Source organism: Taudactylus pleione, unplaced genomic scaffold, assembly GCF_031769625.1.
Source record: "Taudactylus pleione unplaced genomic scaffold, aTauple2 ptg000019l, whole genome shotgun sequence".
Classification (NCBI taxonomy): Eukaryota; Metazoa; Chordata; class Amphibia; order Anura; family Myobatrachidae; genus Taudactylus; species Taudactylus pleione.
Window position 1 is genome coordinate 21055004 of NW_028284421.1, and position 19914 is coordinate 21074917.

At 45.2% G+C, this 19914-nt stretch overlaps 1 protein-coding gene across 1 annotated transcript in view; it reads right to left on the reverse strand.

Moving 5' to 3' along the window:
* The window catches only part of TERB2 (telomere repeat binding bouquet formation protein 2), a 53924-nt gene that overhangs the window by 13284 nt on the left and 20726 nt on the right, over window positions 1-19914 (reverse strand). The window contains exon 4 of the mRNA XM_088444615.1: window positions 13000-13061. Within this exon, the coding sequence (XP_088300741.1) occupies window positions 13000-13061 (62 nt within the window). The remainder of the gene's footprint in view (window positions 1-12999; window positions 13062-19914) is intronic.

Consider the following 19914-nt stretch of genomic DNA (forward strand, 5'->3'; position numbering starts at 1 on the left):
CGCCGTCAAACATAGCCGCTTTAAGTCTGGATAAAGGAACCTGTAGGAAGAGATGTTCTCTCAGAGGCAGTGGCCACAGATCGTTGATCAGCAGAAGTCAAAGGTTGGAATACCAAGCTCTGCGAGACCAATCCGGAGCTACCAACAGAACCCTGGCCTTCTCCCTTTTGATGCGATGTAGAAGCCATGGGAGAAGAGGAAACGGAGGGAACCGGTTGACAAAATTGGAACTGCCACATCTTTGACAGTGCGTAACCTGCCACAACCTCCGGGTCTCTCATCCAAGAGAAGTAGAGAGGTAGTTGCTGGTTTTGTTTTGATGCCATGAGGTCGACCTGTGGAAGACCCCACCGTTGGACCAGCTGTTGAAAAACCTGCGGATGTAGCCCCTGGATGCATCCTGCCGGCTGAGGTAGTCTGCCTACCAATTTTCTACTCCCATTGTGAACTTTGTCACCCAGGTATGAATCCGGCTTACTTCATTCATAGCCGCCCGACTTCTGGTGCCACTGTTCATGTACGCCATAGTGATGGTGAAGTCCGATAGGACCCTGACTGCTCGGTCCCGCAACAGGTGATCTGCTGTTTGAATTGCGTAGAACCATGTCCGCAATTCCTATATATATAGGCAGATTCCCTTCCTGTGATGTCCAGCATTGTTGGATCCTTAATTACAGCCCCCCATCCTCTCAGACACACTTCTGTGTTAAGAAGAGTCCAATCCCACACTCCGAATCTCTTCCCTCCAGTAGGTGTACTAAGTTCAACCTCCAAAGAAGAGATATCCGAGTTCTGGAACTTAACCTTACCCGTTGGTGAAGGACAAGGTGGGATTTATCCACTGAGAGAGGAGGTGAAGCTGGAGTGAAATCGTCCATAAGGAAAGGCCTCGAATGCATTCCATCTTCCTCACGAGGCGAATGGAACATGCAAAACTAGACAAAGTCATAAGAGCATCCTCACCATCTCCTGAATAGAAGTTGCTTTTTTGGGGGAGGAACAATCGCTGACATAAGGTGTCCCTGATCCTACCCAGAAATTGTAGCGTCTGCTGGTTGCAGATGAGACTTGGAAAAAATTCAGAATCCATCCATGTCGAATGAGACTGCTGTGAGTCACTGTGATGTTTTGCAGTAATTGGAGAAAATCGTCCAGGTGATGGATAATAATGATCCCCTGTATCTGAAGGAGAGTCCTCATCACAGCCATGACCTTTGTGAACACCCCGGGGACTGAATAATAAGCCGAAGGGTAAGGCCTGAATCTGGAAATGATAGTTCCGCAATACGAAACTCAGAAATGCCTGGAGAGGCGACTAGGTAGGGATTCTTGATATCCAGAGATCTCGTGAAATCGCCGTTCCTAGTCCCATACTCCCCGAGAGAAGGGACTCTATCCTTAGGAATAGATTGAGATTTGTCAAGTTTGGAGTAGGTCTGACCGAGCCATCCGGCCTCGGAACCACGAAGAGACTAGAGTAAAACTTTTTCCCTGGTCTGATGTCTGGGAACCTGGACCACCACTCTCATGGATAGAAGCTAGTGTATAGTTTACTGTAAAACGATACTCCTGTCTAGCAAACCTGTGGTAAGAAACCAATGTAGAGGAGACTAAAAAGTCAAGCTTGTATCTCGAGTGATGAGAACCCGGACCCAAGCGTCCGTACCAGATTCCGTCCCTACTACTCTGAAGTTCATGAAAAGCGCTCCCACTCTGGGGACCCCAGGTGAGAGGAAAACCCAGCATGCACTAGGCTTAGTAGCGATGTTTTTGCGACTCTGCCCCGACCTCCAGAACCATGTGAAGTTGATGGTCCCGTGAACAACCCGGAGCAGTAAAGGACCTAGACGAGGGTCCTGAGAAAGAACTCCTAGGGGGAGGAGCCTCAGACGGAATATAAAAGGAGTTACTTCTAGTAGCTTGAGAAATCCATTTATCTAGATCCACTGCAAGTAATACACTATCCGTTAATGGAAGTGATTTTACAGCTGTCTCAGTTCCACATCCGTCTTCAGCAGATTACAATGACAGGCCACAGTATCGCACCTGCAGCAGTATAAATTGACTTGAGAGTATACTTCAAACTCCAGCCCGATGTCTTTAAAAGACATGGTCCCAGGAACCGGAAAAGTCGACAATCACAAAACCGCTGGACCTTACTGTAGTGGGGTAAGTTTTACTGCTATATGAATAAGAGAAAAAGATAATAGCCGCCGGGACATCTGAAAATTGTTTATCCGGATGTTCCCAATAGGGGTGAGCGGGTTCGGATTTCTGAAATCCAAACCCCCCCGAGCCCCCCCGATCCGAGGCAGATCGGAGTCAGGCTCGACTTTTCCCGCCTGACTCGGATCTGAAATCGAGGCAAAACGTCATCATCCCGCCTTCCGAGTCTCGCGGGTTTTGGAACCTATATAAGGTACCCGCGTCGGCGCCATTTTCTCACTCGGCTGTGGACAGTGAAGAGGGAGGGTGGGAGTTAGGCCTGGCTGGGCTGTGTAGTGTAGTGTAGTGTAGTGCAGAGTAGTGTTGTGCTGTGCTGTGCTGCGCTGTGCTGCTGTTGTCCACTACTTCAAAGTCCATAGGGGCTGGCTGTGTTGTGCTGTGCTGCTGTTGTCCATAGGGGCTGTGTCCACTCCTCCAAAGTCCATAGGGCCTGGCTGTGTTGTGCTGTGCTGCTGTTGTCCATACTAGCTGTGTCCACTCCTCCAAAGTCCATAGGGGCTGGCTGGACTGTGTTGTCCAGTCAGTTGTCCATAGGGGCTGTGTCCACTCCAAAGTCCTGTGCAGAGTCCCAGTCCTAAAGGGGTGCTGCAGTGTTGTCCAGGGGATGCTCTGTCCATCAGGGGTGCTCCCCCCAAGTGCTAAAAAAATAATATTTTTTGTGTGTTTGTGAATTGTGTGCGCAGTAGCCGCACGTGCATCAACAAAGTAGTGCCAAGCATGCGCCTGTGTCATAAGTAAAGGGCCGGCTGGCTTGCCTGTCAAAGGGTGCTGTAACCCCCAAAGTACACTCCAGTCCAAACCAAAAAAAATTTTTTTTCTGTGTTTGTGAATTGTGTGCGCAGTAGCCGCACGTGCATCAACAAAGTAGTGCCAAGCATGCGCCTGTGTCATAAGTAAAGGGCCAGCTGGCTTGACCGTTAAAGGGTGCTGTAACCCCAAAGTACACTCCAGTCCAAACAAAAAAAAAAATTTTTTTCTGTGTTTGTGAATTGTGTGCGCAGTAGCCGCACGTGCATCAACAAAGTAGTGCCAAGCGTGCGCCTGTGTCATAAGTAAAGGGCCGGCTGGCTTGACCGTTAAAGGGTGCTGTAACCCCCAAAGTACACTCCAGTCCAAACCAAAAAAATATATATCTTCTGTGTTTGTGAATTGTGTGCGCAGTAGTCGCACGTGCATCAACAAAGTAGTGCCAAGCGTGCGCCTGTGTCATAAGTAAAGGGCCGGCTGGCTTGACCGTTAAAGGGTGCTGTAACCCCCAAAGTACACTCCAGTCCAAACCAAAAAAAAATATATTTTCTGTGTTTGTGAATTGTGTGCGCAGTAGCCGCACGTGCATCAACAAAGTAGTGCCAAGCGTGCGCCTGTGTCATAAGTAAAGGGCCGGCTGGCTTGACCGTTAAAGGGTGCTGTAACCCCCAAAGTACACTCCAGTCCAAACCAAAAAAAAAAATTTTTTCTGTGTTTGTGAATTGTGTGCGCAGTAACCGCACGTGCATCAACAAAGTAGTGCCAAGCGTGCGCCTGTGTCATAAGTAAAGGGCCAGCTGGCTTGACCGTTAAAGGGTGCTGTAACCCCCAAAGTACACTCCAGTCCAAACCAAAAAAAAAAAATGTTTCTGTGTTTGTGAATTGTGTGCGCAGTAGCCGCACGTGCATCAACAAAGTAGTGCCAAGCGTGTGCCTGTGTCATAAGTAAAGGGCCAGCTGGCTTGACCGTTAAAGGGTGCTGTAACCCCCAAAGTACACTCCAGTCCAAACCAAAAAAATATATATTTTCTGTGTTTGTGAATTGTGTGCGCAGTAGCCGCACGTGCATCAACAAAGTAGTGCCAAGCATGCGCCTGTGTCATAAGTAAAGGGCCGGCTGGCTTGACCGTTAAAGGGTGCTGTAACCCCCAAAGTACACTCCAGTCCAAACCAAAAAAATATATATTTTCTGTGTTTGTGAATTGTGTGCGCAGTAGCCGCACGTGCATCAACAAAGTAGTGCCAAGCGTGCGCCTGTGTCATAAGTAAAGGGCCGGCTGGCTTGACCGTTAAAGGGTGCTGTAACCCCCAAAGTACACTCCAGTCCAAACCAAAAAAAAAAAAATGTTTCTGTGTTTGTGAATTGTGTGCGCAGTAGCCGCACGTGCATCAACAAAGTAGTGCCAAGCGTGCGCCTGTGTCATAAGTAAAGGGCCGGCTGGCTTGACCGTTAAAGGGTGCTGTAACCCCCAAAGTACACTCCAAACCCAAAAAAAAAATATTTTCTGTGTTTGTGACTTGTGTGCACTGTGGCTACACGTGCATCAACAAAGGAGCAGCGCCAAGCGTGCGCCTGTGTCCCATAAGTAAAGAGCCGGCTGGCTCATTTCTTAAAGGGTGGTGTAACCCACAAAGTGCACTACTCTCCAGCAAAAATAAAAAAATATTTTCTGTGTTTGTGTGCGCTTTAGCCGCACGTATATATCAATATAACATAAATGGAGGACCAAACTTTCTCCGATAAAAATAAAATAGGGAAAGATCAAGAACCACTTCCTCCTAGTGCTATTGCTGCTGCTGCTGGGAGTTGTTCATCATCCCAGAGAGGAAGTAGGAACATCACTACTTTTACTAAACAATTGACCCTCCAACAGTCCCTAGCGATGAGGATGAAGTACGACAGCAGTCATCCTGAAGCAAAACATATAACTGAGGCCTTGACTGCTATGTTGGTGTTAGACGTGCGTCCGGTATCCGCCATTAGTGCAGTGGGATTTAGACAATTGATGGAGGTAGTGTGTCCCTGGTTCCAAATCCCGTCTAGATTCCACCTGCATCCTCAAAGCAGCAGCGACAAGCGTGCGTCTGTCTGTTAAAGGGTGGTGACACCCTCAAAGTGTGCTACACAAACAATAAAAATATTGTTCTTTTTTTTTCGGTCTTTGTGAAATGTGTGGGCTGTAGCCGCACCTGCATCCTTAAAGCAGCAGCGACAAGCGTGCGTCTGTCTGTTAAAGGGTGGTGACACCCTCAAAGTGTGCTACACAAACAATTAAAATATTGGGCCTGATTCAGACCCACTCGCGAGCGGCTGTCCGCTCGCAAGTGGGTCGATGTTATGCACTGAGCATGCGCACGACGGAGGGAGCTCCGTCGTGCGCATGCGCCAGACGCGACGAGCGAAGGACTTTCCTTTGCTCGTTGTGTTTGATCAAAGGGGGCGTGCTGTCGATGTTGATTGACAGCACGCCCCCTTTGGTGGGCGTGCCGGGGGCGTGCCTCCCTGACGGGGGCGTTCCCACGTTAACGCCTCCCGTCAGAAGCCGGCCCACTGACATCACTAGTGATGTCAGTGGGAGTGATTTTGGCTCTGATAGAGCCAAAATCACTCCGGAGCTTGCGGTTGAAAACCTCAACCGCAGGCTCCGGCTCGCAGTTTCGATGGTCGCGATGGTCACGACCATCGCGGCCATCAAAATGCACGCTCGTATAGGCTGTGGGTGGTGACCCACAGCTATTCGAGCGTCCAGGAGGACGCTCCATTTTCATGGAGGGCGGCCCTCATTCAGAGCGTGCGCTCTGCTCAGAGTGTACGGCTCTGAATGAGGGCCTTTGTTCTTTTTTTTCTGTCTTTGTGAAATGTGTGGGCTGTAGCCGCACCTGCATCCTCAAAGCAGCAGCGACAAGCGTGCGTCTGTCTGTTAAAGGGTGGTGACACCCTCAAAGTGTGCTACACAAACAATTAAAATATTTTTCTTTTTTTTTCTGTCTTTGTGAAATGTGTGGGCTGTAGCCGCACCTGCATCCTCAAAGCAGCAGCGACAAGCGTGCGTCTGTCTGTTAAAGGGTGGTGACACCCTCAAAGTGTGCTACACAAACAATTAAAATATTGTTCTTTTTTTTTCTGTCTTTGTGAATTGTGTGGGCTGTAGCCGCACTTGCATCCTCAAAGCAGCAGCGACAAGCGTGCGTCTGTCTGTTAAAGGGTGGTGACACCCTCAAAGTGTGCTACACAAACAATAAAAATATTGTTCTTTTTTTTTCTGTCTTTGTGAATTGTGTGGGCTGTAGCCGCACTTGCATCCTCAAAGCAGCAGCGACAAGCGTGCGTCTGTCTGTTAAAGGGTGGTGTAACCCTCAAAGTGCTCCAAAAAATAAAAAACTATTTTCTTAATGTGTTTGTGACTTGTGTGCGATGTAGCCGCACGTGCATCAACATAGTAGCAGCGCCAAGCGTGCGCCTGTGTCATAAGTCAAGGGCTGGTTTGGACATCTGGTCCAGACTGAAGGACGTGCCAACAATTTCTGACAAGTCTACTGTCACTGCATATGATACTGTCCTCAAAGCAGCAGCGACAAGCGTGCGTCTGTCTGTTAAAGGGTGGTGACACCCTCAAAGTGTGCTACACAAACAATAAAAATATTCTTCTTTTTTCAGTCTTTGTGAAATGTGTGGGCTGTAGCCGCACCTGCATCCTTAAAGCAGCAGCGACAAGCGTGCGTCTGTCTGTTAAAGGGTGGTGACACCCTCAAAGTGTGCTACACAAACAATAAAAATCTTCTTCTTTTTTCTGTGTTTGTGAATTGCATGGGCTGTAGCCGCACTTGCATCCTCAAAGCAGCAGCGACAAGCGTGCGTCTGTCTGTTAAAGGGTGGTGTAACCCTCAAAGTGCGCTCCACAAACAATAAAAATATTCTTTTTTTTTTTTCTGTCTTTGTGAATTGTGTGGGCTGTAGCCGCACTTGCATCCTCAAAGCAGCAGCGACAAGCGTGCGTCTGTCTGTTAAAGGATTACATCGGTGACAGCATCCAAGTAGGCATGTCAGACAGTCCGTACCTGTACTGGCAGGAAAAATAAGCAATTTGGAGGTCCCTGTACAAACTGGCTCTATTTTACCTGAGTTGCCCCCCCTCCAGTGTGTACTCCGAAAGAGTGTTTAGTGCAGCCGGGAACCTTGTCAGCGAAAGGCGTAGGAGGTTGCTTCCACAAAATGTGGAGAAGATGATGTTCATAAAATGAATTATCAACTCTTCCAGGGAGACCAGCCTCCAGAACGTACAGAGGGACCTGTGGTTCCAGCGGGGACGAATTAATACTCTGTGAGGATGAGGATGTACACACTGAAGAGGGTGAGGAATCGGTGGATGAGGAGGATGAGGATGACATCTTGCCTCCGTAGAGCCAGTTTGTTTTGTGGGGACAGATTAATTGCCAGCTTGTTTTGTGGGGGCCCAAACGAACCAATCATTTCAGCCACAGTTGTGTGTCAGACCCTGGCGCTGAAATGATTGGTTTGTTAAAGTGTGCATGTCCTGTTTATACAACATAAGGGTGGGTGGGAGGGCCCAAGGACAATTCCATCTTGCACCTCTTTTTTTTCTTTGCATTATGTACAGTTTGGGGCCTAGTTTTTCAAACTGCCATCCTGTCTGCCACTGCAGTTTCACGCCTAGATGGGTCACGTGTTTGTGCCGCCCACTCGTGTCGCTTAGCATAGTCATCCAGCTACCTCGGTGCAACCTTTTGGACATAAAAACACTATTGTGAGGTGTGAGGTGTTCAGAATAGACTGGAAATGAGTGGAAATTAAGGTTATTGAGGTTAATAATAGCATAGGAGCAGAAAAACCTACAAATTCTGTGATTTTAGCTGTTTTTATGCTTTTTTTAAAAAATATACAGATCCAAAACACAAAACCCAGAACCCAAAACACGGAAGGGTGGTTTTGGCAAAACCAATCCAGATCCAAAACACGAAGAAAGATCCAGATCCAAAACCAAAACACGAAAAGTGGCCGGTGCACACCCCTAGTTCCCAAGCTGACATCAGAACATAATCCAGTTTTACTGAAAACTGGAAATGCAATAGTTTGTCTTTTATTTTTGTAAAAAGAAATACGGTGGAGCAGGCCTAGTTTCCTCCTCCTGTAACTGCAATGCCTGGTGTATTGCAGAAAATAAAGTCTCTATCAAATCTAACACTGTTTAGTGGTACGGGAAAGAGACATAGGGCCTGATTCAGAGCCGCTCGCTCTGACAGAGCGCTCGCTCTGAGTCAGGGCCGGGCTTTTTTTTTTTTTGGAGCGGCCTCTTGGCCGCTCGCATAGCTGTGGGTACCCACCCACAGCTATAGCGAGCGGCCATGATGATGGTCGCGATGGTCAAGACCACCGTGACCATCGGGCTTGCGACAAGACCCTTGTGGTAGGGTCTCATTCATCGCAAGCCCCAGAGAGCTTTTGGCTCTAACAGAGCCGGAAGCTCTCCACTGACATCACTCGTGATGTCAGTGGGGCCGCCCCCAAACGGCTAGCGTTCCATCGGGAACGCCTCTGTTTGGGCAGCCACCCCCCCGGCCCGCCCACCAAAGGGGGCGATCTGTCACTCAACATCGACAGCTCGCCCCTTTTGGTGGGGTCTCGCGCATGCGCACAACGGAGGCAGCTCCGTCGTGCGCATGCGCTGTGGGCCACCATCGACCCGGTTGCGAGCGCTCAGCGCTTGTGACCGGGTCTGAATCAGGCCCATAGTTTTAAGCCAAGGTCATGCTTCTAGAGTCCCTGACGTGGAAGCCCCTCTATTTTTCCGAGAAGCCTTCAGCACAGCATAGAGATGCCACTGCGTAAGCCACAGCGCTCTACACACTGAAATTACCTCCTGGGGCATATAAGGCAAACGTAATAGGACGCCAATGCAAGACGCCGCTTCTCCTACATGTTATGCTAACGGAATAATCTCCTTAAGGGCAGTCAGACAATTGTCCAAAGCTCAGTTGCTTTATTAGTGTAACCTGCGCCATCGAAGACGGCGAATCTGCCATCTCTGAAGATTATTGTTCCGGATGCATAAGCCTACAACACCTGGTTTTTCCAGGGTGTATTCAGGGTGGTGTGGCCATAGGTTATATTATAGGGAGAACACACAAACTCCACACAGTCAGAGCTTTAGTGGTTACCGAACCCCCAGCACTGCGGCGCAGCAATGCCAACTACACCCCATCCGTGCTACACAATAGGGCGTTAGATGACTACCCCTGTAAACTATTCTGCACAATATTTGCAGGTATATAATCATAGAGACTTTGTGATACATACAGACCCCCCACACATAACAGTAAAGTGTAGTGAACAAGGTCAAAATAAGAAACTGGGATATATAGAGGCAGGAGTGAGCCACATTCGCCCAATATCGCTCCTAGCAGTGCCAGAAAATACTAGGCATTGAAGGAAGTATTCACAGATACTTACAGTAAATGCTCTCCTGCCTTGCCTAAACCCCGCTGTGTACTTACAGTCCAGGATTAGGCTACCAGTTCTATGCAGCAGCAAATTATTCATGCAGGAAACAGGGTCCCTCCGTGTAATGGCCGCCAACACTTCCAGAGAAGCGTTGGGGCCGCTGGGAGGGAGAAGCAAGACTCCTAAACTAAGCTTCGCTTCCCCGCTATGGCACTTAATTTTAGTTATGAGCGTATTAGTGTCTGCACATAGATCTGTGTGCTTCACCTTGTGGAGCCACAGCGTTTTACTGTTACCACTGGCTCTCTTACAGTCGAGTGTTTTGCACAGCACATGATACAGACCCCCCGGGGTTAGCAGCCACAGCGGCTTCGATAGATCCCATTTACTGATTGCTGTTTTGCTGCTCTGCTATTCGGAGCAGCCTGCCTATTGAGATAATAAACTGGCTACCCAGCTACTCGGGGAGCCAGGGAATCCTCACGGGAGCTGTTCATGCTGCCGGTGGTGGCATGACCGATGGGGGCCGCTGTGCGCGCTGCACGCAGCGGCATGTGGAACCCCTGTAAGTAGACAGTGGTCTAAGCAGTCAGGGACCCCAGGCGAAGTGCGTGCACTTGCGTGCGGGTCCCTCCGGCAGCTCCATTGTTGCAAACAGGCAGTGCAGCTACTGCCTGTCTGTCCTCAATGTGACCTTATTTCAGCGCAGCAGCGCTTTCAATTAAAAAACCCTGAGGAGAAGTGTGTCTACACCCCCAGCTCCACTCGGGCACAAACTTAGACTGAGGTTTGTAGGGGGTGTATAGAGGGGGAGGAGCTTGTCACACTTCTTGAAATTTAAAGTGCCTGCTCCACTTAGCACCGTCTATACATCACTGTCTTTAGCTTCCAGTGTCCTGGATGAAGGAGAAACGGCGATGATGGTACTAGGGAGTCAATCCTGATTGTAAATGCACTACTGACACTGATATGTGCTTTCTTTGTTGCTTGTATTTATATTATCTTTTAGCAATATTTTTTTACACACAAGATGTAAAAGGGTTCCTAGATTAGACCATTGTTTTTTTAAGTTTATGGAAGCCTAATAGTGAATGTGCATACTGCAAACAAAATGGTTAAATATGGTGTAAAGCTGGGTACACACTATGAGATTTTGTGCAACGATGCTAACGACTAGACTGATTCAGACCATCCAAAATGATCCAGAAAATGGACGATACACAGCGTACAAACACTACTCAGTAATCATTTCGTTCCAAACGATTGTTTCAATTCCAAATTGTCTTGCCTATACAGTGTCTCCTTACACAGTCAGATAATTGCACTTTCATGCTGGAAAATGCTAACTGATTTTATGGTCACTTACTGCTGCAGTTGTTCGGTTGCCCAGTGCTGCAGCTGGAGTGTACTGCTGTTTGTGATTGTTTCTGGGGCATCCCTTTACCCTTGTGTGTATTCAACACCCTCTCCATTTAAGTACCACAGTTGTGGTTTGTTGTATGCAGGAGCACCTTGTATGTGCATGCCGTGGTCATAACGCCTTTTACATACACTGAGTAGTGCTGTGTCCCGTGGCCACCACTACGTACAGTATATGCTGGACCAAGGACTGTGTCATTCAGCCTGCAGACATTCTGGTAACTAAACATCCACTCTAATTGTGTCGAGGAACAGACTATTTTATTACTACTGCAACAGTTTCTATTGGGACTGATTAGTTCCTTTTATATACTGTGAGAGGCACTTGTGTGAGAGGCACCTTATACAAAGAACATTTTTATATATATCTTTCTATGAAACTCCATTTTTTGATTATAGTTTATCTGAATTTGTCATACCCCTTCACACATGCACGTGAATGTGCATTGACCTGGATTATTGCTATGTGTGAATGCAAAGTCCTGGCTCCACGACCCTGCTCTGTACCAGTGTTAGGGACTAAGGGCCGGGAAATTGACAGGTTGATAGACCTATTTCCTGGTTCATCAGTCTGAAAGAGGAATTACAGTGGCAACTCTAAGCATAAAAAAAATGTCTGCGGCAGGGGTGTTTACATATGATATACACATATTCTATTCCTGAAGTTTGCATGTATTTGTACAATATATATGTGCATTTGATTAGTGTCGTTATTGTATATTGACTTAATTCTACATTATTAAATACATTCTTTCATTTTAATTTTTTTAAATATAGCGTGTCCTGATATCTTTATTATATCTGCCATGTCAAATGTGGTGTTTTGATTTTTAAAAGGGCAGTACCTCATCAGGTATTATTATGCGGAAATAAATCCACTACTCTTATGTGCAGATTTTTAGATTTGATTATTTTAATGGACATACGTCCAACTCAGCATGAGCCCTATTGTTTTGTTTTTCATACATGTAATACACCAATATATAAAGAAATACAAAGCTAAGGGGTAGATTCAATTAGTCGCACTGGACCAATTCAATTGCCGAGGATTCCTTGCGCTGGAGTCCCCGCGACCCTGCATGGGAGTCCCCGCCGTTGGACTTTACCTCGCAGCTCCTGGAGTTGCGAGGTAAAATCCACGTTAAAACAACCAAATCGGGGAACAAAAACATTGATTCCGCAGTTAACATGGAATCAATGTGTTTACGTGCGTGAGTCCCGATTTTACAGCGCGGGAAAAAGGCTATTTAATTAAATAGCTTTTCCCCGTGCCGCGGGGATTTTGTATGGCAATTAGCCACGGGGAGAACCCCGTGACTAATTGAATCTGCCCCTAAGTGTGCAAAATAGTTTAACAATTCTGTTTGCAATTTTTTTGTATATTAATTTAGAAATTTGTTTGAAAATTTCAAAAAAATGTATTGCCTTGTGTTCAGTTATTTCTTTAGAAAAATAAATGTGAAAAATAAGTTGCAAATACTTTTAGGTTGCTCCTATCATTTTATTTAGATAAAAGTAATGATTTAGGGCTGCATCGATACAATTGAGTACCATCGCAGCCTAACGCACACTTGCATAAGGTCAGAAATTGCTAACTTTCATGCACGCTATCAGGCCTCAGGCTGCGTAAGGCATTGCAGTGGATAATATATGCACGCCCATGCAACGGTATTGAAACGCACTGGCACGCCTGCGTTCAGCCTACCTCCCCCTTGTTGCCACCAACAAATGGCACTTCCTGTCAATCACTCTGTGAAGGGTCTGCGTAGTCACTGCGATCGCAGTCCCGATCGCAATGGCTAGCACGCGCACTGCGATGCATACGCATGCGCAGTACGAAACAATCGGCCAATTGCGTGCGTATTAGCAACTGCGTTCCTTGCTGAATCAGGCTCTTAGTACATGACATTTTCCTTATACATAACTGACAATGATACACTTATACATACATTTTCGAAACGGTCATTATTCTACTACAGTTTAGAAAATGAAAGCAAAGATTGTTGCAATAGATAGAGAACCAGCTCTTCAATAACTTTGCTATCAAAGCAATATTGTGTCAGTCCACACAACTTATTACAGGAAAATGTCACAGCCTAATATGGTGAAAAAGGATGAGTGTAATAATCTTTAGTGCATGTACTAACCTGCTCTACTTCTGGGGTGTTGTCTTGCTCCCATATAAAGTTACCAATTTCCCTTCTGATTTCTGTTGGCATAAATGTATGAAATATATATATATATATTTATCATTTTAGTTGAAACATTTTATGATTCAGAAAGTGAAATTGGAGAAAGGACACAAGTGTTAAGTTTTGTTCCGTTTCACTGTGTACTATAACGATCACGTGAAATCTCAGAGCTGATAACTTGGCATAATAAATTGAGGGTGACATTTCACTCATACAAAAAATGTGAAAGCTATCTCGGAAACAAACTATTTTTATGGTTAATTTTAAAATAACCTGTGCAAACGTGTTTCGATCTGGCAGTCAGAGATTCAATTACATTTATTTCAAGTATGACATATTTGCACTGAAGTAGAACACGGCTGAAACATGCAAGTGAATGAACTTTTATAGATATTATACTGTATTGTGGTATTTCTTATGCTAATACAATTTGCCTAAAAACATTTTACAAAAATGTTTTAGTCACAGAAAAGATCTGCAGTATTTTATTCTCTTCGGAAAATCCACATATGCCTTGATAAGTCTCCCAGTAGGCCAATCATCTTGAGTTTTCATTGCCTACTGGCAAAACTTTCCTTACGTATCAAGTTATTATTATTATTTTTTTTAATGATCAACATTACCAATTTACTAACGCATATTAAAAATAAAAACCCATCATTAACATTTTATACTACTGTGAATAAAAGTCAAACTTTTTTTATTGGCGCAGTGGACATCACCTCCTTAAACTCAGTAATAAATATTTTTAGATTGCACCAATAGATACTTTCTTTTAAACACAAAGGGCAAAATTTACTAAGCGGCGGTTTAACGGCGGTTTCTATTCTATTCTAAACCCTGGTGGTTTGGTGGCGGTTTCTATTCTATTCTAAACCCCGGCGGTTTGGTGGTGATTTCTATTCTATTCTAAACCCCGGGGGTTTGGTGGCAGTTTTGCAGTGGTTTCTAAATGACAGCCCTGTTCTATTCTATTCTAAAATGTGTTTTGACTGTGGTTTGGCGGCGGTTTTGCTTTCTGCAGATTCACTAAGCCAAAACCGCTACAAAACTGCCATCAAAACACATTTTAGAATAGAATAGAATAGAATAGGGCTGTCATTTAAAAACCACTGCAAAATCGCCACCAAACCCCTGGGGTTTAGAATAGAATAGAAACCGCCACCAAACCGCCAGGGTTTAGAATAGAATAGAAACCGCCGTCAAACAGCCACTTAGTAAATTTTGCCCGAAGGGTGATATTTCATTAGAATTAAATAAAATGTATTGATTAATAGCATAAATACAATTATATTATTATTATTATTACCACCACAATAATTGCTTTTTAGTCACTCAATGCCACAATATTATTACACTAAATTATGCAAATTTTTAATGGGATATTGAAAACATGATACATTTGATTCTAGTGTTTGTCTTGGTGCAGACCCATGGATAGGGAAATCATATATCTATGTCTATGATATTGTGTTTACTTGGAGTAAGACAGAGTGGTTTATTTGAAGAAGTGTAATGTTGGGTATGTACTGTAACAAATATGGTATTATTTTTTTTTAGCATTCACGCTTGACACTGGGGTCAAATGTGGGGTCCTCTCTATTTTCCACTACGGCTTCTCCACACACCCTGAGGGGAGTGACTTATCGACTGTATGTAGTACTCTAAGTTGTCTACATTTTCATAGTATTAACATTTATTTATATAGGGTCAGCATATTCTGCTGCACTTTACAAAAGGGATGTTGAAATGTTGTACTACTAAACACACCCCCTTCTTTGATTTATAATATAACTTAAAAGAAAATGATTGTTGTTTGTTATGATCCGCGGTAGAAGATCATCTTGGTGGCAGGTCCCGGCCGTGTTAGGCGACTGGGACACTGCATCATGCCTTGAGTCCAGTTCCAGCTTTTGCAGGTAGCTGGAACTCTGTCTGTGTCTATGTGCAGCTCATTGCTGCATTCCTACCTGTCAGTTTGTGTGCAGATATCAGCTGCATACTTTCCTGTGATTAGGGAGGCTTTCTGCAAGGATTCTGCTGATTGGTCCCTGCTTCTAATAAAATACAGCCCTACACTTCCTGCCGATAATACAGTCTGACTTCCAGAGTATGTTTTTGTCCTGTGCTCAGAAGCCTGATTTCTAGCCGGTCTCACCTTGTTCTGCAGTTCCTGTGTGCTGAGAGTATTTCTCCTGTATCCTGTGCCTGTCTGACTGATCAGAAGTTGAGTCATCTGCTGTGGTTCCATCTGCTCACATCCTTGCTGGTGGGACTTCCCGGAGCAGTGACTTCTGCAGTCGCGGCCTACCTCTCTGCAGCCTGCGGTATTTCCATACCGCAGTTCAGTCTAGCCTCGTCAGTTTGTGTCCAGCTGATTCAAGCCAGCAGTGTTCTCTACCTCACTGCCTCCAGTCTGTGTTCCAGCCGCGCCTGTGTTCACCTGTCTGCACAGTCAGAGGTTTGGCATACCGCGGCCCTCAAGGCCGCACCGTGTTGTTCCTGTCGCACCTTAGCCCTCAAGGCCGCACTGTGTTGTTCTTGTTGTAACTCGGCCCGTGAGGCTGCACCGTGTTGCTCCTGTCGCACCTTAGCCCTCACGGCTGCACTGTGTTGTTCCTGTTGCACCTCGGCCCTCAAGGCCACACCATGTTCTTGTCACACCTTGGCCCGCAAGGCTGCTGCTTTAACCTAGTCTTTACTTCAGCCAGTGGCCCAGCCACATTATAGTGCATATCTTGTCTGTCCTGTCGTTGACTGTAAGACGGCACTTCCACATCAGTTATCTTGCCTGTCTAGTACTTGTCTGTAAATCCTGCAGTGTCACTGTACAGGTCACTCCTGCTCCACAGCTTGTATTCATTGTCTAGCCACTCCTTACTGCAAAAAAATATGGTAGTTGCTCAAATCAGCTTAATTGCATAACACAGGTGCTTGTAAAGGGCGGGGTTTACACTGAACACAGAAAAAAGAGATTTGCCCCCCAGCACACTGCAGCAAAAACAATACTTAAATCCTACATGATAGTAGAGATTCAGAGGTATTGGTTCTTCTTCTTGGTTCTTCTGTCATAGGCCAGTTGGTACAATGGTAGTTCAGCCCTCCAATGGCTCTTTCTGTGTGTTTTAACTAATCAATTGACACTACATACAGAGTACATTTTAACACATAATTCTCTATAATCCATAACTTGCAGACGCATGTTGTAATCTCCTTGCCGATGGAACCAGAGATCTGCAAATAAAATGTGGTTTAGAATAGCACCAAACACGATGTGGCTACTACATACTAAACCTTAGATATCAAATACATGCGTTTATTATACAATAACGAATAAACCTTCTAATATTAGCCTTTATGCTAATTAACCTTTCAGGAAATTTGTGTATGTGTAAGTGTAAAAGAATCTTGAGTAAAGTTGCTAATATGCGTGGTGCGTTTATATGTAGAGTGCTTATGATAAAGTCTATGGCCCTCATTCAGAAACTGGGCGGCCGCTTGCATCCTGACCGGCCGCCTCTGTTTCAGTCGTAAGGCTGTGGGTTAACACCCACAGCTCTAACGACCACTAGGGTGATGGTTATCGCGACTTACGACGAGACCCTAGGGTAGGGTCTCACTTGTCGTAAGCCCCGGAGAGCTTCTGGCTCTGTCAGAGCCGGAAGCTCTCCACTGACATCACTAGTGATGTCAGTGGGGCCTCCCCCAAACGGCAGGCGTTCCCATGGGAACGCCTCCGTTTGGGCTGCCACCCCCCGGGCCCGCCTTCCAAACGGGGCGAGCTGTCAATAAACATCGACAGCTCGCCCCCTTTGGAAAGAGACCCACTACGACCGGCGCTGTCGGTCGTAGTGGGTCTCACGCATGCGCACGAAGGAGCTGGCTCCCTCGTGCGCATGCACACTATACAAACATCGAGGCAGCCGTGCGGTCGTAGACTGTACGCCCGCCTCTGAATAAAGCTCTATGCGTGTGTGTTATGCAATTCAGTGTATTTATGATGGATTAATATTTATTTTTTATCCCTTTCTAACATATTTTAAAACTACAGTGCAAGGTGTTACAAGCAGCTAGGTTCACTTTCAAGCAGGGTGGAGACCCCCAGCTGACTGCCGTTGCCACTTCGTCTGATAGCTAATTCAAACGTTTTCCTCTGCCTATTTAGAATACACTTGTCAGTACTTCTTAAGCAAACCTCTGATCATTGTTTCTGACTCTTCATTCAGACAAATTCAATTGTGCATATCAGTGTCTGGGTTATATTTCAATTGCCACAGCCATACTTGTCTGTATGCGGGGCTTCTCAATTTATCTGTAAAACACTCACAGTATCCTGGTGTATTTTTTTTAAATTACTTTTCTCAAACATGTATACAGAAGCTGTTTCTCATTACTAACTAATCCTTGCATGAATATTGTGTTTGTCAGTGTGAGAGTGTTGCATATTATTCGCTGTTTAGTGTTGTGCGAATGTGTGGATACATGAGCACACTGGGTACGTGCACACGCAATGGTGCGTCGTGGATTGTACCAACATAAATCGAACAGCGGACGACCAAATCGCCCGATAACAGTTGAATTGCGGACGCATGCACTTATTCGACTTTGACAGTCCACCCTTTGATAGTAAACAAGACGCTATCACAATTTTATCCTAGTTAGTCATGCATAATAAATTATTATCTAATGTCCTATACGGTATGAAACAGTTAGGTCATTGAACCATTAGTAATACACCTCAGGAAGGGGTAAACCAACCCTTAAACGCGCTCAACAATCTATACGGTACCGATGGGCAGGATGTGGGATCTCATCGAACCTATAAGTGTGGAGTGGGGGAAATGGAGACTACATTAACTAGGATGTTTAAAGAAACATTTGCAATATTTTATCATACATGACCAATCCTAAGCAATCACCTGATCGTACACTCTAGTTCAGGATTGTAATACAGTGTGTCATTTACCTTGGTATCCATATTATTGCTACTAACCACCATCAAGATTTCATTCTCCCTGTTAGTTTTAGAAGTACCTTTTCCACACTTCATCACAGTAGGAACACACCTGACACATAAGCCAATTACTGAGATTACAACCACTATGAGAATCAGGAGTTTACCTACACTAGCAACCAACTCCTGGACCCACTTTCCTAGACCGGAGAACCATTTTACAGGGTTCAACCAAGAGAACCACTCTTCTACCTTTTTCTCTACTTCAGCCACTGAAGCATTATGGTTCTTACGAAATTCCCATTTCAGCTGCAGAATCTCATCCATCTTCCGGTCTATCACCTCCTTGGGGTCAAAAGTGTTATTGGTGATGTACGTACAACACTTGACACCAAACTGAGTGGCTAGAATCACACAGTATCCACCAGTAACAGATGTTAAATAATTTAACACTAACCTATGTTACACAAGTTCTTTCTTGTAGGCCTGTAACTCCTTACCCATGTACCTAAAAGTGTCGTCATACATCTCAGTGATATTATCTATCAATTTGGCAAGATCTTGTATATATCTGAAATTTAGAGTACCCCGAGCGATCCTGGTGGGATCCAATGCTACTAAAATTTGAAAACCAGTTGTTTCACTAATCATTTGTGTGGCTTTATGTACATCACCATGTATCATGTTTCTTTTGTCTCGGTGTTCATACTGTGTATGAAGATATGGAGATGGTGTATTCTTATGGATACCAAGCATTTTTCCATGTGTAAGTGTCATAACCTCTGGGAGTACCCTTCCCAGATAGCATAAACCTTCTGAACTCGGAGAGAGCCACTTATACGCTTTCCTTCCACATATAAAATACACATCATCGGGGAGAACATAAGGAATATAATGCATCATGATCATCAAACACATTTCTCTAGCAAATGATCCTATCTCAGGTTCTCCCATTTGACTAACACACGTTTCTGGTTGTATAACCCTGGCACAGTACCCTTCTGGTACCCTACCAACAATTTATTTAGTGTCATTACGTGTGTACCGATACCGGAAGTGTCTCCCACTTAACCTTATTGTGCGTAAAAGTTCAAGATTTAACGGTTCATTATCAGCTCTTAGTGAAAAGGTCATTGTCTGGTTATTCCCAGTCATCTCCCAACTTCCTGGTTTGTTGAAGTTGGTGATGTTTAAACATAACAGTGATCTATCTACTAGGTACTGGTGGAGTTTAAAATGCAGTGGTTTGGACATAAGAAATTACCATCCAGTGTCTTCCCTTTTTGCAATTCTAAAACCTCAGAGACATTTAATGGAAATGGCACTAACCCTACAAAACCTTCACACTGTCTCCGAGTTTCCAGGCTAACAGATCTCTTAACAATTACTGTACTGGGTTTGGTCAGATGCCGCCCTTGTGTCTGTATGGCTCCTTCTCTCAACTCCACTCCATCGATACCACCATTGACCTCTCTCTCCATCCTCTGCCCACCGTTACAGAAAGACCCCCCATAATCACAGCCCGCCACTCCATTGCTGGAATAGTGGTCTGTATATTTCTCTAGCTCAGGTGTTCCACTGCAGTCACCAACTCTCCCGGAACAGGCTCGCAATCTACAGGTCCACGTTATCTGCCTCGATTCCGCCTTGTATCTCCTCCGGGTGATTAACCTTTCTGCAGTGCCTACAATGGACCCATGTATCTCTCTCGGCTATTTTCCCAGATGTTGTACTTGTCAGCAGTACCTGATACGGTCCTTCCCACCGGTCAGTCAAACAACCTGAACGCAAGAAATTACGGATCATTACATATTCTCCAGGTTCAACATCATGACAGTTTGTCTCAGGCATATCAGGTGACAATATTTTCAATTTCTGCTGTTGTTGTTTCAATTGCTTACTCATTTTTATAATAT